Source organism: Lemur catta, chromosome 13 (genome assembly GCF_020740605.2).
Source record: "Lemur catta isolate mLemCat1 chromosome 13, mLemCat1.pri, whole genome shotgun sequence".
Lineage (NCBI taxonomy): Eukaryota > Metazoa > Chordata > Mammalia > Primates > Lemuridae > Lemur > Lemur catta.
Window position 1 is genome coordinate 70,843,690 of NC_059140.1, and position 23,317 is coordinate 70,867,006.

General features: G+C 40.3%; 1 protein-coding gene across 1 annotated transcript in view; it reads left to right on the forward strand.

Moving 5' to 3' along the window:
* DCLK1 (doublecortin like kinase 1) overlaps positions 1-23,317 on the forward strand; it is a 307,997-nt gene that overhangs the window by 279,219 nt on the left and 5,461 nt on the right. Inside the window, exon 16 of the mRNA XM_045567186.1 lies at positions 9,057-9,170. Within this exon, the coding sequence (XP_045423142.1) occupies positions 9,057-9,170 (114 nt within the window). The remainder of the gene's footprint in view (positions 1-9,056; positions 9,171-23,317) is intronic.

The window sequence follows — 23,317 nt, forward strand, 5'->3', positions numbered from 1 at the left end:
GTTCTGCCACTCGATGGCCGTGGGTCTAGGTTCCAGCACTTTACGTGTCTGAGTGTGATCTTCACACTGCAGTGGGAGGATATGACAGGAGAATAGATATGAGTATGAGCATGTAGAGATGTGCAACTAAGGTTTATTTTAAGTCTTTTAATGTGGCAGAGTTTTACAACTTGTATACAGATGTGCCAAGGTGTTAATCCCTGCAGCCCCTGGGATAGTGGTGCAGGGCAGCCACCATCCCCGAGTGGTCCCTCCCAGCCTCAGTGACTTTGCATTTGCCCCATGGTGCTAAGCAAAAATTATGCTTTTCTATGAGACAGGAAAGATTAGGAAACATCTTATTTGGGCCTAATAACAAGCATAGAAGATAGTCAGGGCAGGTATTATTGTACCCATTTTATAGATAAGGAGACTGAGGCTATGGGCGGTGATTTGTCTGAAGTAGCCAAGCTTACAGTTGAGCCAGAGTTTGCAGCTAGGTATCCTCACTCCAAGCCCAGATGCTTGAAAGTCCTGTGCTCCCCACCACGTCTACCCTCCCTTTGTTCTGCATGAAAGCACTGTAATATTTAAAAGGGTGCATGCAATATTACATTGTCATCATTCTAATGATTGTTAGCTCCCTGTGTCATGGTGCCTTTCCCTCAGGTGTGCAGGGTGGAGGAGGCACAGGCCAGCTGCAGGCTGTCTTGGTGGCAGCAGTTGGTTCTGATGGATCTACGTGAGCTAATGAAAAGCCAGCCGATGTTTCACAAATTGTCAAATTGCATGATAGCCCTGGAAAGAATGAGACAGGGTGACCACACAAAAGAAACTGGAAAATCTGAATTGGAAATGTGGCCCTCGAAAGGCTCCTAAGGAGCCATAGAGGAAAGAGAGTCACAGATGACAAGTAACCATTGTAGATTGCTAAATACAATGTTGTCGGAGGACCACTGCCTGCCAGCCCTGTCCCTCCAGGAACAATGTCTGATACAACCAGACAGTCACAGGGTGGTGAGAAGGGCCGCCCCAGCCCACCTGCGTGGGGAAGCTATCATGGAAGGCTTCCCAGAGAAGGAGATGCCAGAGCTCAATCCTGGAGAAGACGGGGAAGGAGTCAGCTCTGGCAGGGTATGGGTGTCTGCTAGAAAATAACTTTGCAAATGTGAGCAAATGTGTCTTTACACATTCGGGGTCTGCAGTGCTGTTGGAAACAGCATAATCCCTTCCCCTGATTCCAAGCCAAATGGCCCTATCCTGACTCAACTGGGGTAAAGAAACACAATGAAGAAGGCTTCTGCTGTTACCTGTGAAAAACTACGTTGCTTATTTTCCTAGGGCAGCACATACATATCTCAGCAGTAACTTTCTGCCTTCTCAACCTGCTTTGTACACATTTTCACACATGGTCCCACTTTGCTGATAATTAGGTTCCATGGCTTCCTCTGGAACGTGGACTTCTGCTGTCACTTTAGTTTTCCCTCTCAGATTTCCTAAAACCATTTCCTAAAAGCAAGGATGGCATTTAAGTAATCATCTAGGAGATTCAAAACTAAAAACAAAAATACCCTTTATATAATTCAAAAAGACTTTACATTCTAAAGGAAAAAAAAAATGTATTGGTTCCGGCAAAAACTTTTTAAAACTTGATGGATCAAGTAATTGCTTAACTTTTGAAGTAATTTTTATATAGTAACTAAATCTGAAAACTGATTATTTTCTTTGTTTCAAACCGATATATAAAAAAGGTAAGGTTTCACAACAAGCATTCAGTATTTGTCAAGGTCTCTGAGTACAACAAATGAACAAACAAGCAATCGAAATAAATAAGCTAGGAACTTAAAAGGATATCCATTTAATGAGACATTTTGCATTTGGCAATCAAACTATATCTGATCACCACAAAAGATGCTACCTAAGGGGGAGAAAAGTAATAATAATTATGTGAACCCTAAGGAAGTCGTCAAAAAGCTCTTCCTGTGCTCTCATTAGTTCTGATTTTCTCTATTGCTTATACAATGACCTTTTCACCTGGCACACTTGGAATTGAAAGGGCAGTCTCTTAAGAAACAGAGAGAAGAGCGTAAGGGCAATAGGATAAAAAAAAAATCTAGTCAGCGGAAGTCACTTGTTTTAACCTCACTCCAGGAGCTTTCGCTAAGCCCACATTTATTTTTCATACACTCCAGTACGAACCCCACTGTGCTCCTTCGTATCCTTGTCCTCTGTCTTGTTGCTGGAAGAATCCAATGAGCCAGATGAACAAAGGCATTGTCCGTATGTGGCCGCATGTCTAGGACAGGGATGTAGATGCCTGGAAGGAGCATCTGCTCACCCACCCGCATGACCCTGGGCAAGTCATTTCTCTCCTTTGAACCTGTTTTCCTGTCTGTGAAATGGACAAAATAAGATTGCCCTCTCCACGTGTTATGAGGCTGGAGAGAGGATCATCTATTCAAAGGGCCTGAGAGGACAATCCTAAGCACTAGCCCCTCTTAGGGACTTAATACATATTTGGTGAATTTGAGTCTGAGCAAGACAACAAACAACTCTATCATCTGTTGCTGTGTGCTGATAAAACCGACATTGTCATCAATGTTGGTGTATGAGAAGCTTGATTAAGGACGAAAGACTCTCATCCAAAAAAGTGACCCTATTTGTGTGCCACGATCCATGTAGATAATGCGTGTGTCACCAGCTCCGGTGCCTTTTCCAGTGTCACAGCTACTTCCTTTAATGTAGTTGTAGAACTGTCCCAGCTAAGTTTATTTACCTTATTACCCATCTAGTGGAGAAATATGACTTAGGCACACGTATTATAAGAATGGCAGTTTGGGAGGCCAAGGTGGGAGGATCACTTGAGGCCAGGAGTTTGAAACCAGCCTGGACAACATAGCAAGACCGTTTCTACAAAAAGTAATGATAAAAAAAAAATTAGCCAGGCATAATGGTATGCATCTGTATTGACTTGGATGGTTGAGAGGGGAGGATCTCTTGAGCCCAGGAGTTTGAGGTTACAGTGAGCTATGATCACACCACTACACTCCAGCCTGGGCAACAGAACCCTGTCTTGAAAAGAAAAGAGAAGAAAAAGACAAATAATGGAATAGGCAATGATATATTTTGATCATTCCAAAGCACAGGAGAGGGTTTGAGTCACTATCCCCCAAAATGATGTTTTATTGATAGAAAGTATAGGTTAGTGAGAAGTTCATAAACTGAACTGATATTTCCAAAAAAAATTCTTATTTGTAATTAGGATAATTATTATTATTATAATATTTCAAACATATATTAGTATCATTGCATTGTTATTTTCCAAATATTGACCTACCTTATCCCATGTTATTCTCCTGCTGCTCTAGGATGCTGTCACTTTACCTAATCTATGTTTTACCTCAAATTATTTTGCCAGTTTCACTAATGAAGAAACTAAGGCTCAAAGGAGTCCGCAGGAAGCTCAGTGGAGTTTCTTGCACAAGGTCTGAGGCCCGGGGTTTTGCGCCAAGAGATTCTGATTTAATGGGCTGCACCAGCGGCATCTGGAAATCAGGAGTTTTAAAAGCTCCCAGATGATTATAATGTGAGACCGAGTTTGAGAACCTTTGTCCTGGCAGAAGGGACTGGTTTAAAGAAGACAAGTGTAGATATTTAGCCAGTTCAAGACTTTCCCTCACCTTCCTGGCCTATACATCTTATTTTACTGCCTTTAGCCCACCTACCCTTTTGGAAAGATACTGCTAAGCCAAGATACTGAAAAAGGAAAAACAAGAGAAAGAAGAAAAATCAGGAGGCTGGATAATATCCCAGGGTATTTCATGCTGACTAATAAAAATCAGCCCCACCCACACAGAAATATGTACGCATTCATCTTATTGTGCTGGTAGAATTTGTTAGAAATTTAGTGAAGCCCAAGGACACTGTAATAATATATAAACCACTGATCTATATTCATAAATTGTAAATGACATGGAATTTCGCTTTCCATGTGGGCATCATATCCTCTCCTTGCTCCAAGGTGGATCTTAATCTCCTTCACGTTTGCTCCCCACATGCAGTGTGAACTGCAGGCAGGGAGCCGTAGGGCTGTGCTGAAGAGAGTCGCAGGGACCAGGGGTGCTGTGCATCTGGGGATGGTTACCAGGAGTCCAGGACAGAACGATGGCATGTGAAATGGAACTGCTATTGAAAAGTACTCTAATGGATTTGGAATTGTTTAAAACTAAATTAGAATACTCTGGTAGTAAACCACTCAAGATTGCCCTGCTTCTCATAAATTTACAAATATTGCTAATAAGAGAGTCTGGCAATGAATAGCCTGAAAACCAGATCCATGATTCAAAACCAAAATTGCACAAGGGGAGGAGGATTTTCTAAAGCATTACCCCTGGAATGGTTTCCTGGAGGAAAGCAGGGAATTCGCTCCACTGAGTGACTTCACATTCCAGCCCCCACAAGCCTCCCCGGAGCTCTGCCCCAGAAACCCCTGGAAACATGGAGATTGGGAGGTGAGGTCTCCTATAGATGGCGGTGAGAGTTCATTTTCCATTTTGCAAACTAATTTTGTTCTTGTCAGTTGCAATGCTCTGCCAAGTGGTGGATGGGAATTTCTAAATCAAAAACCGCTAACCTCAAACCACAACCAGCCTGTGTCAAACTTCAGAAACTACTCCCAAACCAGAACGTATGGTAATAATACTATAACTATTTGTAAAATCCTGCCAGGTTTGTCACGTTTAGAAAATTCATAGCACATTTTTGGCACATAATCTATTCTGAATAATGGTGATAAAGATGTATATATAAAAATGTATGTTTTTAATGGCCCTATTTATTTTATTGATGCATGACAGTAAGTTAGCTAAATTTCCATCATCAATCTGTTTGGCTCAGGTAGAGATTAGATCCCTGAAAAGCCAATTGTTTATGTCTTTTAATCCAATTACGCTGAAAGCCTTCAAAATTTATATAAAAATGCTGTAGACTTGTTCGTTGTCATGGTGTGTGTGTGTGTGTGTGTGTGTGTGTGTGTGTGTTTTACCTACTCCAGCTGAGACACCTTATTTCACTGGGGAAAAAAAAATCCTGAAATATTTTAAGATTTATGAAGTCGAAAGCACCTCTGACAACTTGTGAGAGTTGTTTCGCTACTTGCATTGCTTCAACGTGAACTAATAACCCAAGGGAATCTCAAACCTTCACTAGAATTTAAAGCTGGAGTCTTAACCTCCAGGTCCCTGGATCTGAAAGAGTTGCCAGGAGGCTTGACAGGAGATTAGGACCAGGACAGGGCCAGGAAATGATAACGACGTCCAGGTTGAGGTGGTAAGAAAGCAAACTCTTAGCTCAAGAACTGACGGGGTTGGGGGAAAGCCAGGTAAAGGTAAATTTCTGGCAAAGATAGCAATGGTGGGGAGGGATAAGGAGGTATGATTATTCAGCAAGATATGAGTCTCCCTCAGGAAGTTAAGTAGGGGCTGCTCTTACGGAGCATAATTGCACCCATAATTGCACCGAAGCTGGCACACACAGCTGTGACAATCACAGGACCACACCACTGGCCCGGTGGAACTGCCTTTCTTCCAGCACCAGCCAGGCCTTGTGGGGCTGCCTGATGCACAGAGGATCCCAGGGCCTGGCTCTAGCAGGTCACGTTGCCACATCCCAGGTTGGTGGCTACCTCTACTTGCCATAGAAGTTTCTAACTGTGTTCCACTGTGGCCTTGATGTACTCAGCGTCCCTTTATTGACCTTCAAATGTTTCCCAGGCTCCATGATGTCCCATCCAGATATTCTTCTTTGGTTTTGTTTTTCTGTGTTATTTTTTGGTCTCCTAATTCAATTCTCATACCCCCTCACCATTGTGCAACTTTTCATCACGGGAACGATGATTCGCTGGGTATTTTCATTTAACACTCGTGCAGCCTTTTTACTGTAGCCAGACGCCATGCTAGGAACTGCTTTCAACCAACGCAGCGTGGCGTGGGAGAAAGCACGGAGTCTCAGACCCGGTTCAGTCCGGACTCCACCACTTGCTAGCTGGGTGGCTTTGAGCAAGTGATTTCACCTTGCTGAGCCTCCGTTTGCTCATCTTCGACATGGGCCTGATAGTGCACGTGGCAGATGGTGGGCTGTGGATGAAGGAGATCGTGCATGTAAACCGTTAGCACAGGACCATGTGATGCTTCACCCTCGTGTCACCTTCCTCCTCTGTCTTTCTCTTTTAACTCGCCTTCCCTACACCTCAAAACAGGTCTCTCTGGTGTCTCTTTGTTTCATCTTGTCCCGGAGAAAGACTTAAGCCCACACCTCCCCAAGGCAAACTGCTCCATTTACGCCCTCCATCCTGTCCTGCCCTTTCTCCTGTCTTTAACCCTCCCCTTCCTCTAGCTTCTTACGGAGACTACAAATATGCTCAAGTTTCTTTCATCCTAAAAAGAAAAACCTTCCCTTGAGTTGCTTCCCCAGCATGTTTTTCAAACTATCTTATGATTGAAATAGCCTGGACCTTTATGGAGAGATGATGGTTAGAAGGACGAGTGTAATTTTGGGGTGAGGCCAGTGGGGCACCACTGCCTCAGGGTGGCCCCTTTCATTCGGGCAGAACCCCGCACTCTGCCCTCCGGCAGGATACTAATACTTGTAAGACTTGCAGCATCATTTCATCTCTTGTCAAATGTTTAAATACTCTCAAAAATTCCAACAGGTTCCCAGATCTGTTGTCTTGACTTAAATCCCAGGGATCTGTTGTTTCATTCACCTTTTTTATATACATTATTGACTTCGCTCTTGTGTGTAGAACTCTGAATGGCGTAATCCTAATTCTTTGTGATTATCATCCCATTTCTCTGTCACTTGCAGAGGCAGGAACTAGATAGTGTACCATAAAAATATCTGAGTAGAGAGAGAGGAGTCGTGTACATTCCTGACACTTACATCCCACTTATTAAAAAGCTTTGCTTTATTCCTAATTGAAACTAAGGTTTCAATCCCTGGATCTTTGCAGTACTCATTTACAGCCCACCTTTTCTTGTTCTTTCTGCTTTCTCTGCCCTTACTCTCCCTCATAAACTCTTAACCAGAGATAAATTGGTTGACTGTTTCCAAACATGCCTCGTGGCTTCCCACGTGCACTCACTGTACACCAGTATCACCTTCCCTCCTCGCTGCCTGTCAGCACACTTCCCATTGCGTCCCTCATGAAGTCTGCCGTGACTGTTCACAACAGAAAATATGTCCTTTCTCCTCTGAACTTTTTTGGTGTTTCCAGCTGAACCATGGAGCTGTGGCCTTGTAACAGCTCTTTCTTACCTCGTTGACCTGTTTCATGATCTGCCGTGGTATGTGCGTATTCTGTCTCCCAGTTAGCCTGCAGGGGTCTGGTGCATAGAAATCATCTCTTCTTCCTGCCCTCCGGCATCGCCAGCATAGCCCTTGACATAATCATCAGTCCATACGGCCCTTTTTCTGTTCCCCAAGTCGCATCCTGCTCGAACTGATTTTCACTTTATTTCTGACTACTTTCCACAATGCAAAAAAAAAAAAGTTCTCTCTGTATCATTGGAAACCCTCCTCCCTCCAGACTTGGCTTCATATGTGTCTTAATAAGCATATTAGTTATTCCTTCTTCTAGTCAATTAATCAGTAAGTCCAAGAATATCATAAATTCAATATCCGCTGAATGCAGGACCCTGAACCAAGTGTTTGCATTAAAGATTACAGAAAATTTGGAAGACGTGGTACAAAAGAGCAAGACTTTATAAAATCACTTAACACCAAACAATATAAATAGTGCAAACTGATATAATGAGAAAGGATTAAGGGTTTACAGAAGAGCCATGAGAATTAATTGTACTTAATTGGGAAAAACTGACTTGGAACAGGTCGTTCGAACCCAAAGTTTGAAGAAAGTAGAGCGCCCACGTGGTCCAGAAGAGCAAGGCTCATGCCTATTTTGTTTGCCCACCTGCTGTAGTGCTTGGTCTGTGTAGACATGCAGTTCATGTGATTGAATAAATGAATAGCCAAGTGCTGAAAATCCCATGTGGAGAGACCAGCTCATGCAAAAAGAGCAAGCACATTATGCTTGGGAAGAGCAGATTTATTTTCCTGGGTAGAGCCAAGAAATTACATGCAAAATGACGGAGAGGAAGGACAAAAGAAAAATGACGAGTGGCATTGAAGGTCTTGCCAGGATTTTGGTTTTAACAGCTAGTAACAAACTCTTTATTACCCATTCATCCATTTATTCTCCAATTATTTATTAAGCATCTACTGTGTGCCAAGGCACTATGCTAAGAGCTGGGGATTCTGTAGGGAGCAAAACACAGTCTCTGCCATGAAGGATCATGCAGCCTTTTCATCATGAACTAGTAAGTGGTGACACATACTGACGACCCTGGTTTATTGTTATTCTAACAGTATTTAGTACAAGAGAGCAATTTGTCCAGCCTCAGTCATAGATGGCTCCAGCAGAGAATAGAGGTCACAGTAACAGATGATTAGAAGGCAGCAAAGAGTGTTTAAAATTTAAGGAAGAACTTCCTGCATGGAAGATTGTCTGGGATTATAGAATGGCCGATTGAGTAGCTGTGGAACAAGCCTGAGTTTATTTATGGGCCATGCAGCGGTCCAGGACTGCCAGGTTCCTTGGCTGTGGGTCTAAAAAAAATGATGGGCTAAGAGAAAAATGAAAAAAAGAAAAAAGAGGACGTTCACATTGATTTTTTTCTTTTTGGTTGTCCAGATTACCTTGCTCTTTGACATATGTTCCTAGAGCCATGGTTGAAATAGATTTTATTAGAAACCAAAAACAGAAATAAATTTTTTTTATTATTTAGAAACAGACCTCTGAGGGTCAGGTGACACAGAGTAAATTAATTTTAGAGCAGATGTGGAAATGAATGAAATCTTGGAGCAGTCCTTCCAACAACAGTGTTTAATGAGTAGACATTGGTTGGTTTATATCTGACATCTTGTGAATTCTAAGATCACTGCCTGTGACTAGAATATTTGGGCTTCATTTTCCATTTATCTCATTTTTTTTTTCTCTTTTCTTTTTTTTTTTCCTCCAGGATGATGGGCTCCCAGAAAATGAGCATCAGCTGTCAGTAGCTGGAAAGATAAAGAAGCATTTCAACACAGGCCCCAAGCCGAATAGCACAGCAGCTGGAGTTTCTGTCATAGCAGTAAGCATCTGAAATATCCACCTATAACTTTTAAAAGCAGCCGGCCTAAGAGACAGGCATTACTCAGGAGATTCCACCCAGAGACAGCAGAATGGGTCATTTCTTTAGACAGCTCAACCACTTAATGCACTAGAGGAGGTATGGGGCTTATATATATTATGTGTTTTTGCGGATCATTTCCCTGGGCATCACATCATTATCCAACACCTCCAGGGTGTCTTGCAGTATATATTAATTTCATGATTTATTTTTTAAAGCAGAAAACCTCCCCCGCACTAGACTCTGTGCCAATGCAAACTTTTTGGCTCTAAGTAAAGGAGTTTATAGTGTCCTTTTGCCAGGACCTAGAAGGGGAGGGAAGCCAAGAGAGACAACGTTGCAGAGAGAGATTGGAACACTACAGATCTTTGTACTAGACCTAAACAAAAGCTAAAGCATAGCAGAAAGCTTACACAGTAAGATTTTCAGTAAAATTGAATTGCTGTGAACACCCAACCAAGTCATGATATCTTTCTCCTTAGAAATTTCTGTTCTTAAAGTTGAAAGTCTTTCAACATTTACCATTTTATTGATGCAGCTGCACAAGAATTTTTTTTTTCCTGTTCTATACATGCAGACACACTACATGCAATTTGATAGCAGCTCTAGGCAAAGATTAAATTGGGCCAAGGAATAATGAAACCTCATACTTCCTGGTGTCATATTCTAGCGTAAAAATATTCAAGTGCCTGATTACTTGAATTTTTAGTAATTTCTTCTTTTTTCAGAGTATGGAAATTTTAACAGCATATTCAATGTGAAAATCACTTGAGCTGTTTTTCTTTTCTAAACAAAGACTTAATTAAGACACTATGATGTAGTCTTTTTTAAAAATATTTATGCTATTCAACAGTACCTCTCACTCATGAGCAGTACTGAATATTTAATTGCTTCTATGGGTGTTTTTATTTTCTTTCTCTTTATCTTTTTGGTTTGCGCTAGAGCTTCAGATAAAGCTAAAGATAAATAAGTGACCTATTTGATACCACCAATCCCAGATCTAGGTTACTAAATATTTGATATGGGCTTCCAGAATTTGTAAATGGTACAAATGCATGCATACAGGCTGTTGTACTGTTTGCATTTCATGTTTCTCAACACTTTCAATAGTGACTTACATGCGTGTGAGTAACTGGCACATGAGTCAACTGACGGTGCTAAACAGAATGTATACGCTTTCAGATGTTCCTCAGTGCCACTGAGGTTTTTAAATTTCAAGTTGTTCTTCTTGCCCTCTCTCTTTAGTTCTTCTGAGAAAATTCAGTGTAGAAGTAAATTGTGCTCCATGTCTTCCATAGATGGTCAGTGTTCTTTGTTATGAGCTGATACTCAGTCAGTAATTTTTGCAAGTAACAATCTCATGGTGATTCTCAACTAAACCAGACATTCTGTTTTCGTTGTTCATTCAAGAAATAAGTCTATTCCAAAACGTTTGATTCAACGTTTTCTTGGAATGGACTGCCAGCACGCTTGTCCATGAAAAGGACTGCTGAGGGCTTGCAGCTGCTAGAGAGGATGCCTTTCTACCTCTGTCATTTTGTTTTTGTTTCCTTTTTTCTTGGTCTTTTATTTTAATTAGTCTTTGGTTAAGTTTGCCTTGGTTGCTCAATATTGGTTTGTTCACAGTATTCTGGGAGTCTTGTAATGACTAAAAGCAGGAACATCAGGGCAATTTTCCAATTGACAGATAACACATATTTGAGGGGAAATCCTATTTTAATCAAACTTGAATAAAGTCCAAAACTCAATCCATATAAATTTATTAAAACCTCATCTAAGTGGATCTCAAAACACTCCAGTTAGTATTTGAAGATCAAAGGTCCACTAGTTTTTTTTCTTAAATGTCATGATTGGACGACTTTGAATGCAGTTTTAAATGCAAGTTTCTCAGTTCATCACTAACATATTTTCCATGGAAACTGCAGAAACTAGTAATATAAACTGTAAAGTGGGCTGTGCAATGCTGTGTTATGCATTAGTTGTGTGCTTATTTAATCTTTATCCACTAAAGGTTTTTTAAAAAATAATTATCAACTTAAATTCAAAGTAATTGGCTGTTTTTGGAAAAGTATATCTTAAAAAATGCCTTATGAGCTCTACAGCACAATTGACATGTTAATTGCCATCGTTAATATTTCAAGCATGGAAGAGAATATCAATGTAAATTTCAGAGGTTGTTTCAAGAGAAACTGGTCTACCATAACACATGCATTTACGCACCTTCTCCAGAATGCTTTTCCTTCATAAACGTCTCTACCCTCTCACCAACTGTAGGGCGGGACTGGGAATTCGAAAGTGGCCATTTTGGCTGCCTTTGTTATATAACTTTCGGAATAACATTGAATAAGTTCGTTTACATCCCGTAACCATTTTTTCATTCTCAAAGAGCAAAGACTAAGTAGCAGGGGACTATCACAAGAAAGAAGTCCTGGCATTAAATAATATTCCAACTCAAACAAAAGTTTGACTGCCAAGGAGTGATATTCTGCTGTGGGGTAGAATGTAAGTGGGAAGTAGAGGATATCCTGATAATTTAATAATTTAATCTATTAATTCACCCACACCATAAAAATTCCTATAATTGATATAATGCAGTAATGACTTCTGTTTGGTAGATTTAGAAAAAAAACTGATTTCAGCATAAATTTCATTCAGACAGAAATTTCCTTGACATATATGCTCTCCCCTGAGGCTATAACATAAGGTATTTTATTTTAAACTGCCTCTATCATAGGACTAATTTTTTAGAAATTGTATACACCACCTAAAATTTTTTAAAAATACCATTTAGAATGTAGTGTCTTTTTTTAAATAAGGAAATCAATTAAACATTAGTTTTTAACTGGTACTTCCCTTTCCTAACTACCTGCTGGAGATCACTGATATCTTAAAGAAATCTGTGATCCTTTTTCTATCTTAGAATGACAAAAGAAAAAATAGTATACTGTCATAACCAACAGCCTCTATTCACAGGTGTAATTTATGACATGAGTGTAGTTTAACATGTATTCATGGTTCTGAACCAAAGTGGTTTTTGTTCATGTTGTCATTTTTTTTCCTTCTCTGCTTCCCACCCCCTACATTGTTAAGACCAAAGAAAGGACAAATGATAACTTTATCTGAAGGTTGCAAGAGGGCGTCGAGTTGGCTAGGAGAGTAATTACCAGCTGGAAGCTCACAGGGATCACACGCCCTCCTGGAAGCAGGAGAGGTGTGCTGACATTAGGTCAAGCCATGTGATTGAGTGGAAAGCCGTTGCTGTCTTTAGAGCTGCAGCATTCTGCCTCTCAGAAAGACGCCATTGTCCCTCTGCTGCCTTTCCTAGTAGTTGGGGGATTAAAAACGAGAGACAGAGAGAGAGAGAAAGGGAAACAAAAGGTTATTAAAATGCAATTTATAGACATAAAATGGATTAGAGATGACATTTTAACGGTGGACTTTTTGAGAGCTGAGGGAGGAGAGAGAGGCATTATTAGATTTGCTCAGCTTGATGAAGAACCGATGACTAAGATGTCAGTTCCAATTTATTTTTCCTCATTTAATGCTGTTTATTATTTTAACCGATAATTTTCCTAATGCTTTAAAGTTCTTCTTTTGCATTTTGCTCATGCAAATAGAGCATTTCAATCTAATTGAACAAATCCATATTAATCAGCATGCATATAATTGTGATACTGGGAAGCTTAGTTCTAAAATGAGAGACCTGGTATATGGCGCCTTGCCTGTAGATGGCAATAGAGAGCTAATTACTAAGCAGCTGTCTTCGTGGACTAAAACAAGCGCACACCTTCGTCTTCCTCAGAGCAAGTGCACTTCGATTTTTTTCCTAAATAAAACAAAACACACATTTTTAAAAAGATTAAAACCTTGCAATGCTTTCCATGAACACTGGGATAGCCTAGTTTATAATCAGAACACCAAATCCTCCAAGCAGTTTTTAGTTTAAATGCCTGGCGCCTTGGCATGTTTTTGAAATGCCTTTGTGAATTGAGAAGTAGAAACTGTCATCAGCATCACACCAGTACCGCACTTGAAAGAACTCATGAGCCTCTTTCTAAAGAAAAGCGTGCAAGTTGCATCCTGTCATGGGCAGAATGAGGAAGAGGGCATACAGCGTGATTACTGTTCTTCAGATTTGGGGGTTGAATCTTTTATGCCCAGGTAGCCAAAGGCTAACATCTTATTCCAGGTTGAACAGCTTTAAGAATGTATCCTGTGTTCTATTTATTGTCCTTTTTGTTAATCATAAGCACTTAACTATACATATGCATTTTTAATATACAGTGAAAACTGTTTTTATTTAATTTTATTTTCCATATTTTCATAGAGAAATTTTATTGACTGCTTTATATTATATCATTTTAGTTTAGAAATGTAATTAAGATTCACCTTTAAGAGTAGCTCTGCTTTTGAAGAATTAACTCTTAAAGACAGAAATTCAAATTGCTGTGATGGGTGGGGGTCCAAAACCTGACTCTTTTCCTCTTTCATTTCTTAGTTTTGAAGCCCTCAAATTTAAGCCTTATGGGGTAATACTTTTGGGGGTCCAATCTGCTTTCTCTTAGGTGGCTAAAGCTTATTTCAGTACTTTATTTAATTGTAAAGCATTTTCCATTTTATGCCATATGAAGAGGTGTTTATATCTTTAGAAATTGAAAGGCCATGATTAAATGTGCATTCAAAAAATTGTTTGACAAACTAGATCTATTCTAACAAATTGGCCTGTGAGATATTCATGAGGGATTAGTGTCTCCTCTTGCCTCTTTATTTTCAATGTGAAAATTTAGGATATTAGCTAGTTACCCTGCAGAAGAGGCATCGTAACTATAGATACATATATAGTCAATGCAGAACAGCTTGGTCTGGAGTCTTAATTCTTTAGCACAATGTTGATCCACTGAGTTGCCCCCATTTCTCTCTGCTCAGCTGGACCACGGGTTTACCATCAAGAGATCAGGGTCTTTGGACTACTACCAACAACCAGGAATGTATTGGATAAGGTATGAGATGGTGCAGCTCAACAGTCAGTGTTTCCATGGCAACGTGCTGGCAGTCTCCATTAACCAGTTCCTTCGGTGGATAAACATGCTTTTGATTTGTTATCCAGTCCATATGCTGCTTTATCAGTTTCATTTTAATCTTGATTGAGATGCCACACCCCCTCATTCCTTTTTTTCACCCATTATTCACACTGACATTTGCCAGCTTTCTTTCCATTGCACATGCTCAGTATCAATTTTCCTTCCGGTTAAAAGGACAGTATATTTAGTGCTAATGCCAAAGCATTTTTCCTGATGTTGCTAATTAAAACAATGATTTCCAGTGCTCTTCTGTCCCTTAACAAATGGAAGAACAATAGCACATTAGCGTATGTGCTATAGAAGTATATACTGTCATTTTAAAGTCATCAAGCCCAACCTTGACCTGATTAGATGGATGAAACAATGCATTTACACGTTAGTAGTAGCAGTGCCTCAAAGTACAATGGGCTATAGAATGCATTGTGTGTGTTGGTAAGCTTGTGTTTTCAAATTCTCCACCTTTCTGTTTTGTTTTCGTTTTACTGTTACCTCTCTCCCCCTGGAAATCCCTCTATGTACTAGCTCTTGCATGAATTTATTTTTCAATATTATGTAACTGTCAGATTACTTAGCTGGCTTATCTGCTCAAGCAAAAGGGACTACGGGAGGTATCGATTTTTTTCTAAGTGGGTTAAGAATTCTCTTCCAATCGTTTTCTATTCCAGTCAACTGTCCTGGCATTTCCTTCAAGGGGCATTGTTTGTGTCTCTTTAAGTTATCCACAAGCAGGATGGTTTTTGATGGTTTGAGAAATGAACTCTGAGAAGTCCTAGGGAACTTGTTTTCTCCGTCTTAATGTTTCTGAAATGATCTCCAGGTAAAGCTCCGAGTCTCAGCATTTGCCAAAAAAAAAAAAAAAAATTCCACTGGTTTTGGCATTTGTTTTCTCCAAATTGTAAAACCTGTCTGTGGCAATATTGTGGCTGCCCAACATTGTTTCATGGATGAGACTGCTAAGTTTTACAAAAAAGAAAAATATATATGTATATGTAATATATATGTATTTGTATTTCATATACATATAATTTTAGCCCCTAATTATTATCCCTAATTATTTTTCTGTAATTAGACACTCTAACAAAGGCCACAAAAAAGCAGCAGAGGGCACACCTTGACAAACCATCCAGGTGCAGTTATACTGAGATCACGATAATTTCCAAATGTTTCAAACAAGAAAACACCCAAACGTCAATAAAATGTTTTAAAGTCATTTTTACAGAGAAAGCTATTTGTATCTTCTCCCTTGATATGCACGTAGGAATTGCATGTCAACCTTTTTATTTACCTAAGTAATTAGCTTTATAGATGTAGAAAGAACTTTATTTTTGACCTTTTTTTTGTGGAGGGGGGAGGGTGAATGAATCATAATTTGCCTTCCTGCCGACTCTGCTTTTGATTTTTTAACATGGAGGATGATTCATCCATCTTTTACTTTTTACTGAAAGAATACATACTTCCAGAAGAGCACACGTACATGAATGTGCAGCTCAGTGACATTTCACGAGCCAAACATGCCCCTGTAAAGCAGCACCCAGGTGAGGCACAGAACATTCCTAGCACCCCACCAGGCACCCCCCACAGGCCCTTCCAGGAGGGGTCACTTCGCCCCAAGGGTAAACACTGACCCCAGAGTCTATCCACGTTAATTAGCTTTGGCTGGTTTTGTACTTTCTATAAATTGAATCACACCATGCTCCATCCTTTTTTAATTGTATGTCTCCTAACCTCAGGCATATTAACCAGATATATATGTGTGAAGTTGATATACAATTAAAAATAGGCATCAAGTATGTCTAATTACAGTTGTACATCTTTGTATCGTAAAAATTACACATATAAGTTCATCTAATTTTGCAAAAAGACAAGCCCTTAGAAAATTAAATTACTTCATTTGTAGGATTAAGGGTGGGCACAAAACACCAAGTCAACACAATCATTGATAAACGTAGCCACGTATAAAAAGGCCATTTAACTAAAATCCTGGTGCTGGTTCCCATCAGCAGACAAAATGACACATCCCTGAATAATGGGCAGGAGCAGATGGGAAATAATCTCTTTTTCCTTCCACACATAAACCGCTCTGTTTTCCAGCTGGGGGCAGTAACAACAATGTTTATAGTTAATGCCGCACTAAACAGCGCACCCAGTATGCGCTGCTAAATTGGAGAAATGATGCTAAAAACTCATCGGCATATATGCTTAATTAGGAAGTTTTATAATGCCATTTAGCCCCAGAACGAACACACTGTCCTCACTGATTGCAAATGCTTGCCTTTTATCTCCACGGAAGTAGGAGCATTTGTCTGAGCACGGTGGCAGCCAACTTTCCAACATAAACAATCATCACAGGCGAACATCCCCACGCCCCACTGTTGTGTTTAAAGTGCTCGTGGCTGTTTCCACGACTCTGAGCAGAACACTTGGGAGTCACGTTTGCTCTTTTGTAGAGCAGCTCACATCAGCGCACACAGGCTGAAAAAAGCCATCTTTTGGGGTGCCCAGAATTGGCATATCCCTCTTAATTGTCTTTTTCGTGATTGTAGGGAAATAGTGGGGTTCCATTTTCCTCTTTTTGTCCTTCTTTCTTCTGCCTCTTAACAGAGAGCTGCTTCCAAGGGAGCGGTATTCTCCGCTTGGCCCATTTATCCAGGAGACTTTGTTCCTGTCACCTGGAGTCCAGCGGGGACTCCGTCCCAGGAATTAGCTCATTGGGCTCATTCCACACCCTCCTAGCCCAAGAAGCCATCATTTTTCCCTGCTGCAAGCCACTGGAAAACATTTACATCCCGTTACATTTCCTGAAAATATGTCCTTATTCAAAGGGGACATGGTCACACACATGGCTACCTTTCCCAAGTGAAGCTGCCACCGAAGCAGGTGCTGTGACCAATAGCACATGGAGAAGAATTCTGCATCTTCAGCATGCAGAACGGGGCACCAGCCAGAACTGGGTAACCCAATTAAATAAGACAAATATCAAAACAAGACATAAGCTAAAAACGCTAAATAAGATAAAACAGGGAGGTAAGCTAGGACAAAAGGGTGGTTGAGTTCCCAGGCATGACGTGACTAAAATGTGCATATTGGATTCGAGCACCATCCCGAAACAGTGAGTAATGAGGCAGAGCGGTGGCAGCCGTGTGCCGTCTCCGCAAGGCTATTAAAAGCTGTCATGCTCGGTTGTTAAAAGGAATGGGGTCAGTTAAATGCATCTTGCTCAGCGCAGGTTTGAAAGAACTGTTCCCGCAGAAGCCAGGGAGGAAGCGCAGCGTGGTGTGAGAAGGGCTCTGGGCCCCGCCTCGGCCAGTCGCCCCCAGTGCACACGGCGAGTTGCAGTGCATTGCGGGTTGCTTGGTGGCAAGTTGTCTTGGCCTCGCTCGGCAGGGTGAAAGCTCAGGCCCTGCTGAGGGTCAAGGCATTGCCAGAAGGAAGGGCAGATGCCTCTGTCCTAGCAAGGGATTAGCCACCCCACCCACCCGCTCCTGAGGCTCCCTCTGCAAAAGGAAGTTTGGGGGGGTTAAGTTTAACGCATAGGAAAGGCTCAGATCTAAACGTCAAAACCACTTAAACTGCGATTAGAGAGAAGTCTCCCCAAAGTAGTAAGGTTTGGTTTGTAGTTTTACCTTGATACCCAAGAGTGAATTATTAGGACAGGAGACTCAAAAGATGAGCGAGATACCTGTGCCTATTGCAGCAGAAAGGTCACCAAGGGGGTCATTGAAAGAAACTAGGCAACAGCGAACCATCTGAGTTAGATTTTACCAAGTCAAACAGGTTGCTCACTGCCGGAGGTTTTGTTTTGTTTTGTTTTGTTTTCATAGGTCCCTTAACAGAAGATTCCAATGACATATATGTGTCTTTTTAAAATTTAACTTACTTCTTATTAGACATGATAAAATACCATGGCATTCCAAGTCCTACTCATTAGGTGTAAATTGAAGTGAGATTTTAACATTTTCCTGAGATTCTTGATGATTCTGTATTAACTGAAAATTACGTGGTGTCATATTTATTCTGACCTTGCTTCAGAATCTCTTTCTCTAGTTTTGATTTAAAAGTAAACATCTACACTCTTTGCCATACTTTGTGAATGTTCCTTAGTGATGTTCATTGATAAGATATAGGCTTTATCAGGGGTAAATGTGTATAAGAGAATATTACATAAAGAATTATAAGTATTGACACGCATTTTATTAAGAAAGTAAATAACGATATGCTGAAGTCAAACAACAGTTCTCACATACACATCAAAAGACATAGCACTTTGAGAAATTAAAAAATCTTGAAAATTAGAGAGAATGTGGCTTTGGAGTCAGGAAGTCCTGGGTTTGGAACTAGACCAACCCACTCCCTGCAGTGTCCTTGGGCAAGTTACATTCTCGCTCTGATTTTCAATTTCCCCATCTATAAAAAGGAAAAAAGTATTATCCACCTTCCAAATCTGGGGTGATGATTAAATGAGCTTCCTATGCAAAAAGTGCTTTCACAGACCCCAGCCCACAGAAGAAACTCGGAAAAGATTGCTTTCTGTTCCCCCCACTTCCAAGAGCAAATCACCCACTCCATAGGAGAGGCAGATTTTCCTGGGAAAACTGACCTCTTTCCAGGTTGAAGCATTTGTTATTAAAATAGAGTCATGAACTTTTCTGATGCTCTGATTAGAGTAAACATCTCAGTATCTCATATGCTATCTTTTTTGGTGAGCATTTGTGGCATTAACTTTCACCTAAGGTACTTATAGTCAGAAATCCTGATGGAGTGTAAGTTTAGAATGTGATCTTCTAGAGCAGGGATTGGCAAACCATGGCCAATGGGCCAACTCTAGCCTACTACCTGTTTCTGTTAAAGTTTTATTGAAACACAGTCACACTTTCACTTACAATCTGTCTAGGCTGCTTTTGCCCTACAGACGCAGAGTTGAATAGCTGTGTCAGAGAACCATAATGGCTTACAAAACCTAAAATATTAACTCTCTGGCCCTCTCCAGAAAAAGTTTTCTAACACTCGTTCTAGGGGGGAAATGTGTCTAAATTAAAAGGCACCACCTATCAGAGAACAAATCCATGAGAACAGGGATAGGGCTTGTTTAAAACTATATCTCCACTGCCTAGTAGAATGCCTGGCACATGGTAGGCTTTCAGTAATTATTTGTTAAGTTACTGAATACATGATTGCATTCTCCAAAGAAGGGACCATTCTTCCATTGCTTTTCAGGATAGATGTGTTTTTGAAGAGTTTAGGGGTACGTCAAAGTTTGCGCAATCAAATCACATACGAGATGCTCTAGAATAACATCCCATTTTTAGCAATCCAGGAGTGAGCCTTTTGGCAAAGCTAACTTTTTTCTGCAATAAAAGAGGTTACCCCCTAACTTATCTTTTTAGAAAGTACAAAATTTTCATGACTTTCTTAAGACAATCTATGCCTATGGTTTTTCTTTAGTTTACTAATATGATGAACAAACAACATGGAAGCTTAGTTGAGCTTCTGTAAGAAAATCAGAGGCTGTTGGGTAGAGGAAGCACATGAATTTTATCCTTTAGAAGCCTGAACTCGACCCCCACCAACTGGCTGTAATTTTAACTTTCTGATGGGAGACCATCAGAAACCCACTGCGGAGCTAGGGCAGTTTAAGACTCTATTAAGAACCAGGTCAGCAAGAGAAGCGTATGTTTAAGATTAGTGGTGCAGAAGTGTAGAGTCAACTCTCCCAGCAAAATAGGGAATAATATTGAAAATAGTCACACCTAGAAAATAGCTTGAAAGACTACTCAGTTGCATTCCATGAAAGGCCTCTTTTTGCCATTTTAATGATCATCTTTACTTTAAGAAAAAAATCATGCTATGTCTCCAGATTCCGTGCAGTTCCTGGCCAGACACCAAAAGGATATGAAAGCAAAACAAAACAGACCCACAATAAGCCTGACAGTGATCCCAATAAAATGAGAAGGGTAGATATTGCAATCGATTTGTCAGTTTAATTTTACTAGCAAGCAAAACATTTCCAAAATGGCAAGCAAATCGTAACTTAGTCCTGCAGAGTGAGGGTAAGCAAAAGACAGGGTTCCTGAGATTAATGCCCCGGCAGCTGCAGCCCCGATTCAGTCTCCTAGGTAGTATGAATAATGGATGGGCTAAAAGGCAAAATGCACAATAATGTTCTTTTATTAATGAAATGAAGACTATTTGTGATGGCTAGCAATAAATTAAGAAAAGCAAAAAAGGAAAAGCAGTCAACGTTTGCCTCTGAAAAATGCAGTTACTTAAATCCAATAATTACTGCCATGACAGAAAACATTGCCTTACAGCTAAAATGAGGTACATCCCTTGCAAATCCTGTACATCTTGCAGAACAGAAATATTTTTTGGTCCATAGACTGTTAAGGCCTATTGTTTGCTAAGAGAGAAACATAACCCATTATAATAGATTGATGGTGATATTAAGCATATTCATAGAATTTCATAGGTGAAAGGGTCCCTGGGGACCATGCCCAGTAGTGCCCCTTCAGTCTGTGGACCTGGAAATTGGGGCTCAGTGTAGTTAGAAAACATGTCCAAAGTCACATAATTAACTGAGCTGGGGCAGGAAGCTAATTCTCCTGATTTCCACCTACTGCTGCTTCCAAGGGGATTAAGCTAAAGTTACCAGACAAGACAAGCATTGGAAGTGTGGGGTGAGGCCAGGCGCGGTGGCTCACGCCTGTAATCCTAGCACTCTGGGAGGCCGAGGCGGGTGGATCGTTTGAGCTCAGGAGTTCAATACCAGCCTGAGCAAGAGCGAGACCCCGTCTCTACTAAAAATGGAAAGAAATTATCTGGCCAACTAAAAAAAGTATATATAGAAAAAATTAGCCGGGCATGGTGGCGCATGTCTGTAGTCCCAGCTACTCGGGAGGCTGAGGCAGTAGGATCGCTGAAGCCCAGGAGTTTGAGGTTGCTGTGAGCTAGGCTGACGCCACAGCACTCACTCTAGCCCAGGCAGCAGAGTGAGATTCTGTCTCAAAAAAAAAAAAAAAAAGTGTGGGGTGACCTGGATTGGCAAAACCAAAGCCAGTGCCTCAGTTCATACTCTTGATTTATTCCTGACCTTCCTCCTCCATGCTATGTTCTTCCTTTAACATTGCATAGATAGACCAGATGGATACCTCATTCGTATTTATGCTGATTTCCAAATTTGATGTCAGAAATAAGGGCTTAAAATATCTGAGCATACATGGAGGATAGTGTCCTTTCATTGTAACAGAAGAGGCCACTGGCCAAATTCATTAGACGTAGTCATTGTTGGCGTAAATCTCCTGACGTTAGGCGAGCACTGCCTTTTATTTAGGGATGCCGGGTGCTATGGCAGGCACCAAAACATGGTGGGGATTGATTTCCTCAAGCTTTCCAGCTACCACTTGTGCAGCCCCCCGGGTTGCTGAGATAACTGGCATTATTTGACTATTCCTCTGTTTTCACACTTGATCTAGCAACTGCTAAGGACTTTGTGATAATCAAGGGCTTACAGTTTGAGGTAGGAATACGCAGTGTTTACCTGGGTAGGACAGGTTTGTATTAGTACCTTTCTCCATATCATTTTATTTCATCAACTATGTGTTCTCCTTACCAAGTTCCCCCGGCCAACGTTGCTAGCTCTCACCCAGTACACAGTATAGCAATTACTACTGTGTACATGTTTGAAGTGACTAGGTTACAGCTTCAGCTTTGGTTACCCTTGGTCAACTCCAGAATCTCAAGAGATTTCTTGCTCTAACCTTTGATCATTAGCACCAAAATGTGATAATGCACTTCTCAGATTCTCTTATGAGCTCTGAATGAAGTGATAACTTTCTAAGGAAACACTTGGGAATTCTATTGCAAGCCCATTCATGTAGGTTTCAACAAAGCTACAAACCATGAAAGCATAACTAATAAAATAATAAATCTGTTAGAAATTCTTAAGTGTTCATGGGACATCAAGCCAGTACCCAAGGACATCCTTACTTCACAAAGATAGGCATTAAGGAGGTGAGACCCTATTTGCTTGACATCTGGGAATTTTTTGTGATTGATAAAGAGTAAAGCTGCCTTTCAGAAAGTTGAAAGGACCCAGAATTTAAATTTGTGATGCAAGACTTAAGAGAGTAAATTACATTTCAAATACCTTTCTTTTTTGGGGGGTGTGGATTATTAGTTGGATTACACATTTTTTACCTTATAAAAATTACATCATAGCATATAGTCTATTTCTTTGCTGAATTCATCTGTCCTGAAATGCATATGGGAGCTACAGAATTCAGTTACAAAAGATGAACTGCACATATTTTAGAGTCAAGTTAATTTTGTAGCCACAATTAAAATTCTAAGGATATTATATATGACAGGGCTTACCGTGATAAGAACTTGGACCACGATAAATGTCTGTTGAATGGGTGAATGCATAAGCATAAGAGAATATTAACTTTATCTGACATAAATATTTGAAACTTAAATTGTATTCTTAAATATTGACTCAATACTTTTAACTTCTTACTCTTTTGTGTTATGGAGTTGCTTTGGGTTCTATTTTTTGTTGTTATTCAGAAAATATACAATCTCCTAAAATAACCCTGTATTAATTAAGAAATATTTAACACATGCCTAATATGTGTGCCACAGTCTGCTAAGCATTCTGGAAAATGCACAGAAGTTTCAAATTCTACCCTAGAAGAGTTTACATGGTATTTAGGAAATATGCAAAGAAGAGACAATAGGTCAATTATCAATATAGTGCCAAAAGTTTGGTTGAGACAATTCTTGCCTGAGGAGTTTAGAAAGAAAAAGTGCGATACAAGAGGTAAAATTTGATCCAGTCTTGGAGAATAAATAAAATTGAGTAGGCAGAGAGGAGGAGAGGTCATTTCAAGGTAGTGAACACCTTGAGCCAATATGTAGGGGTGAGAATGATTAAAGGGTATTCAGAGATAGGTCAGCTGGGACTGTTTTTATGGCAGGTGAAGAAAACCCAAACCAAGCTGGCTTAAGCAAAAAGGAAATTTATTCTTTCAC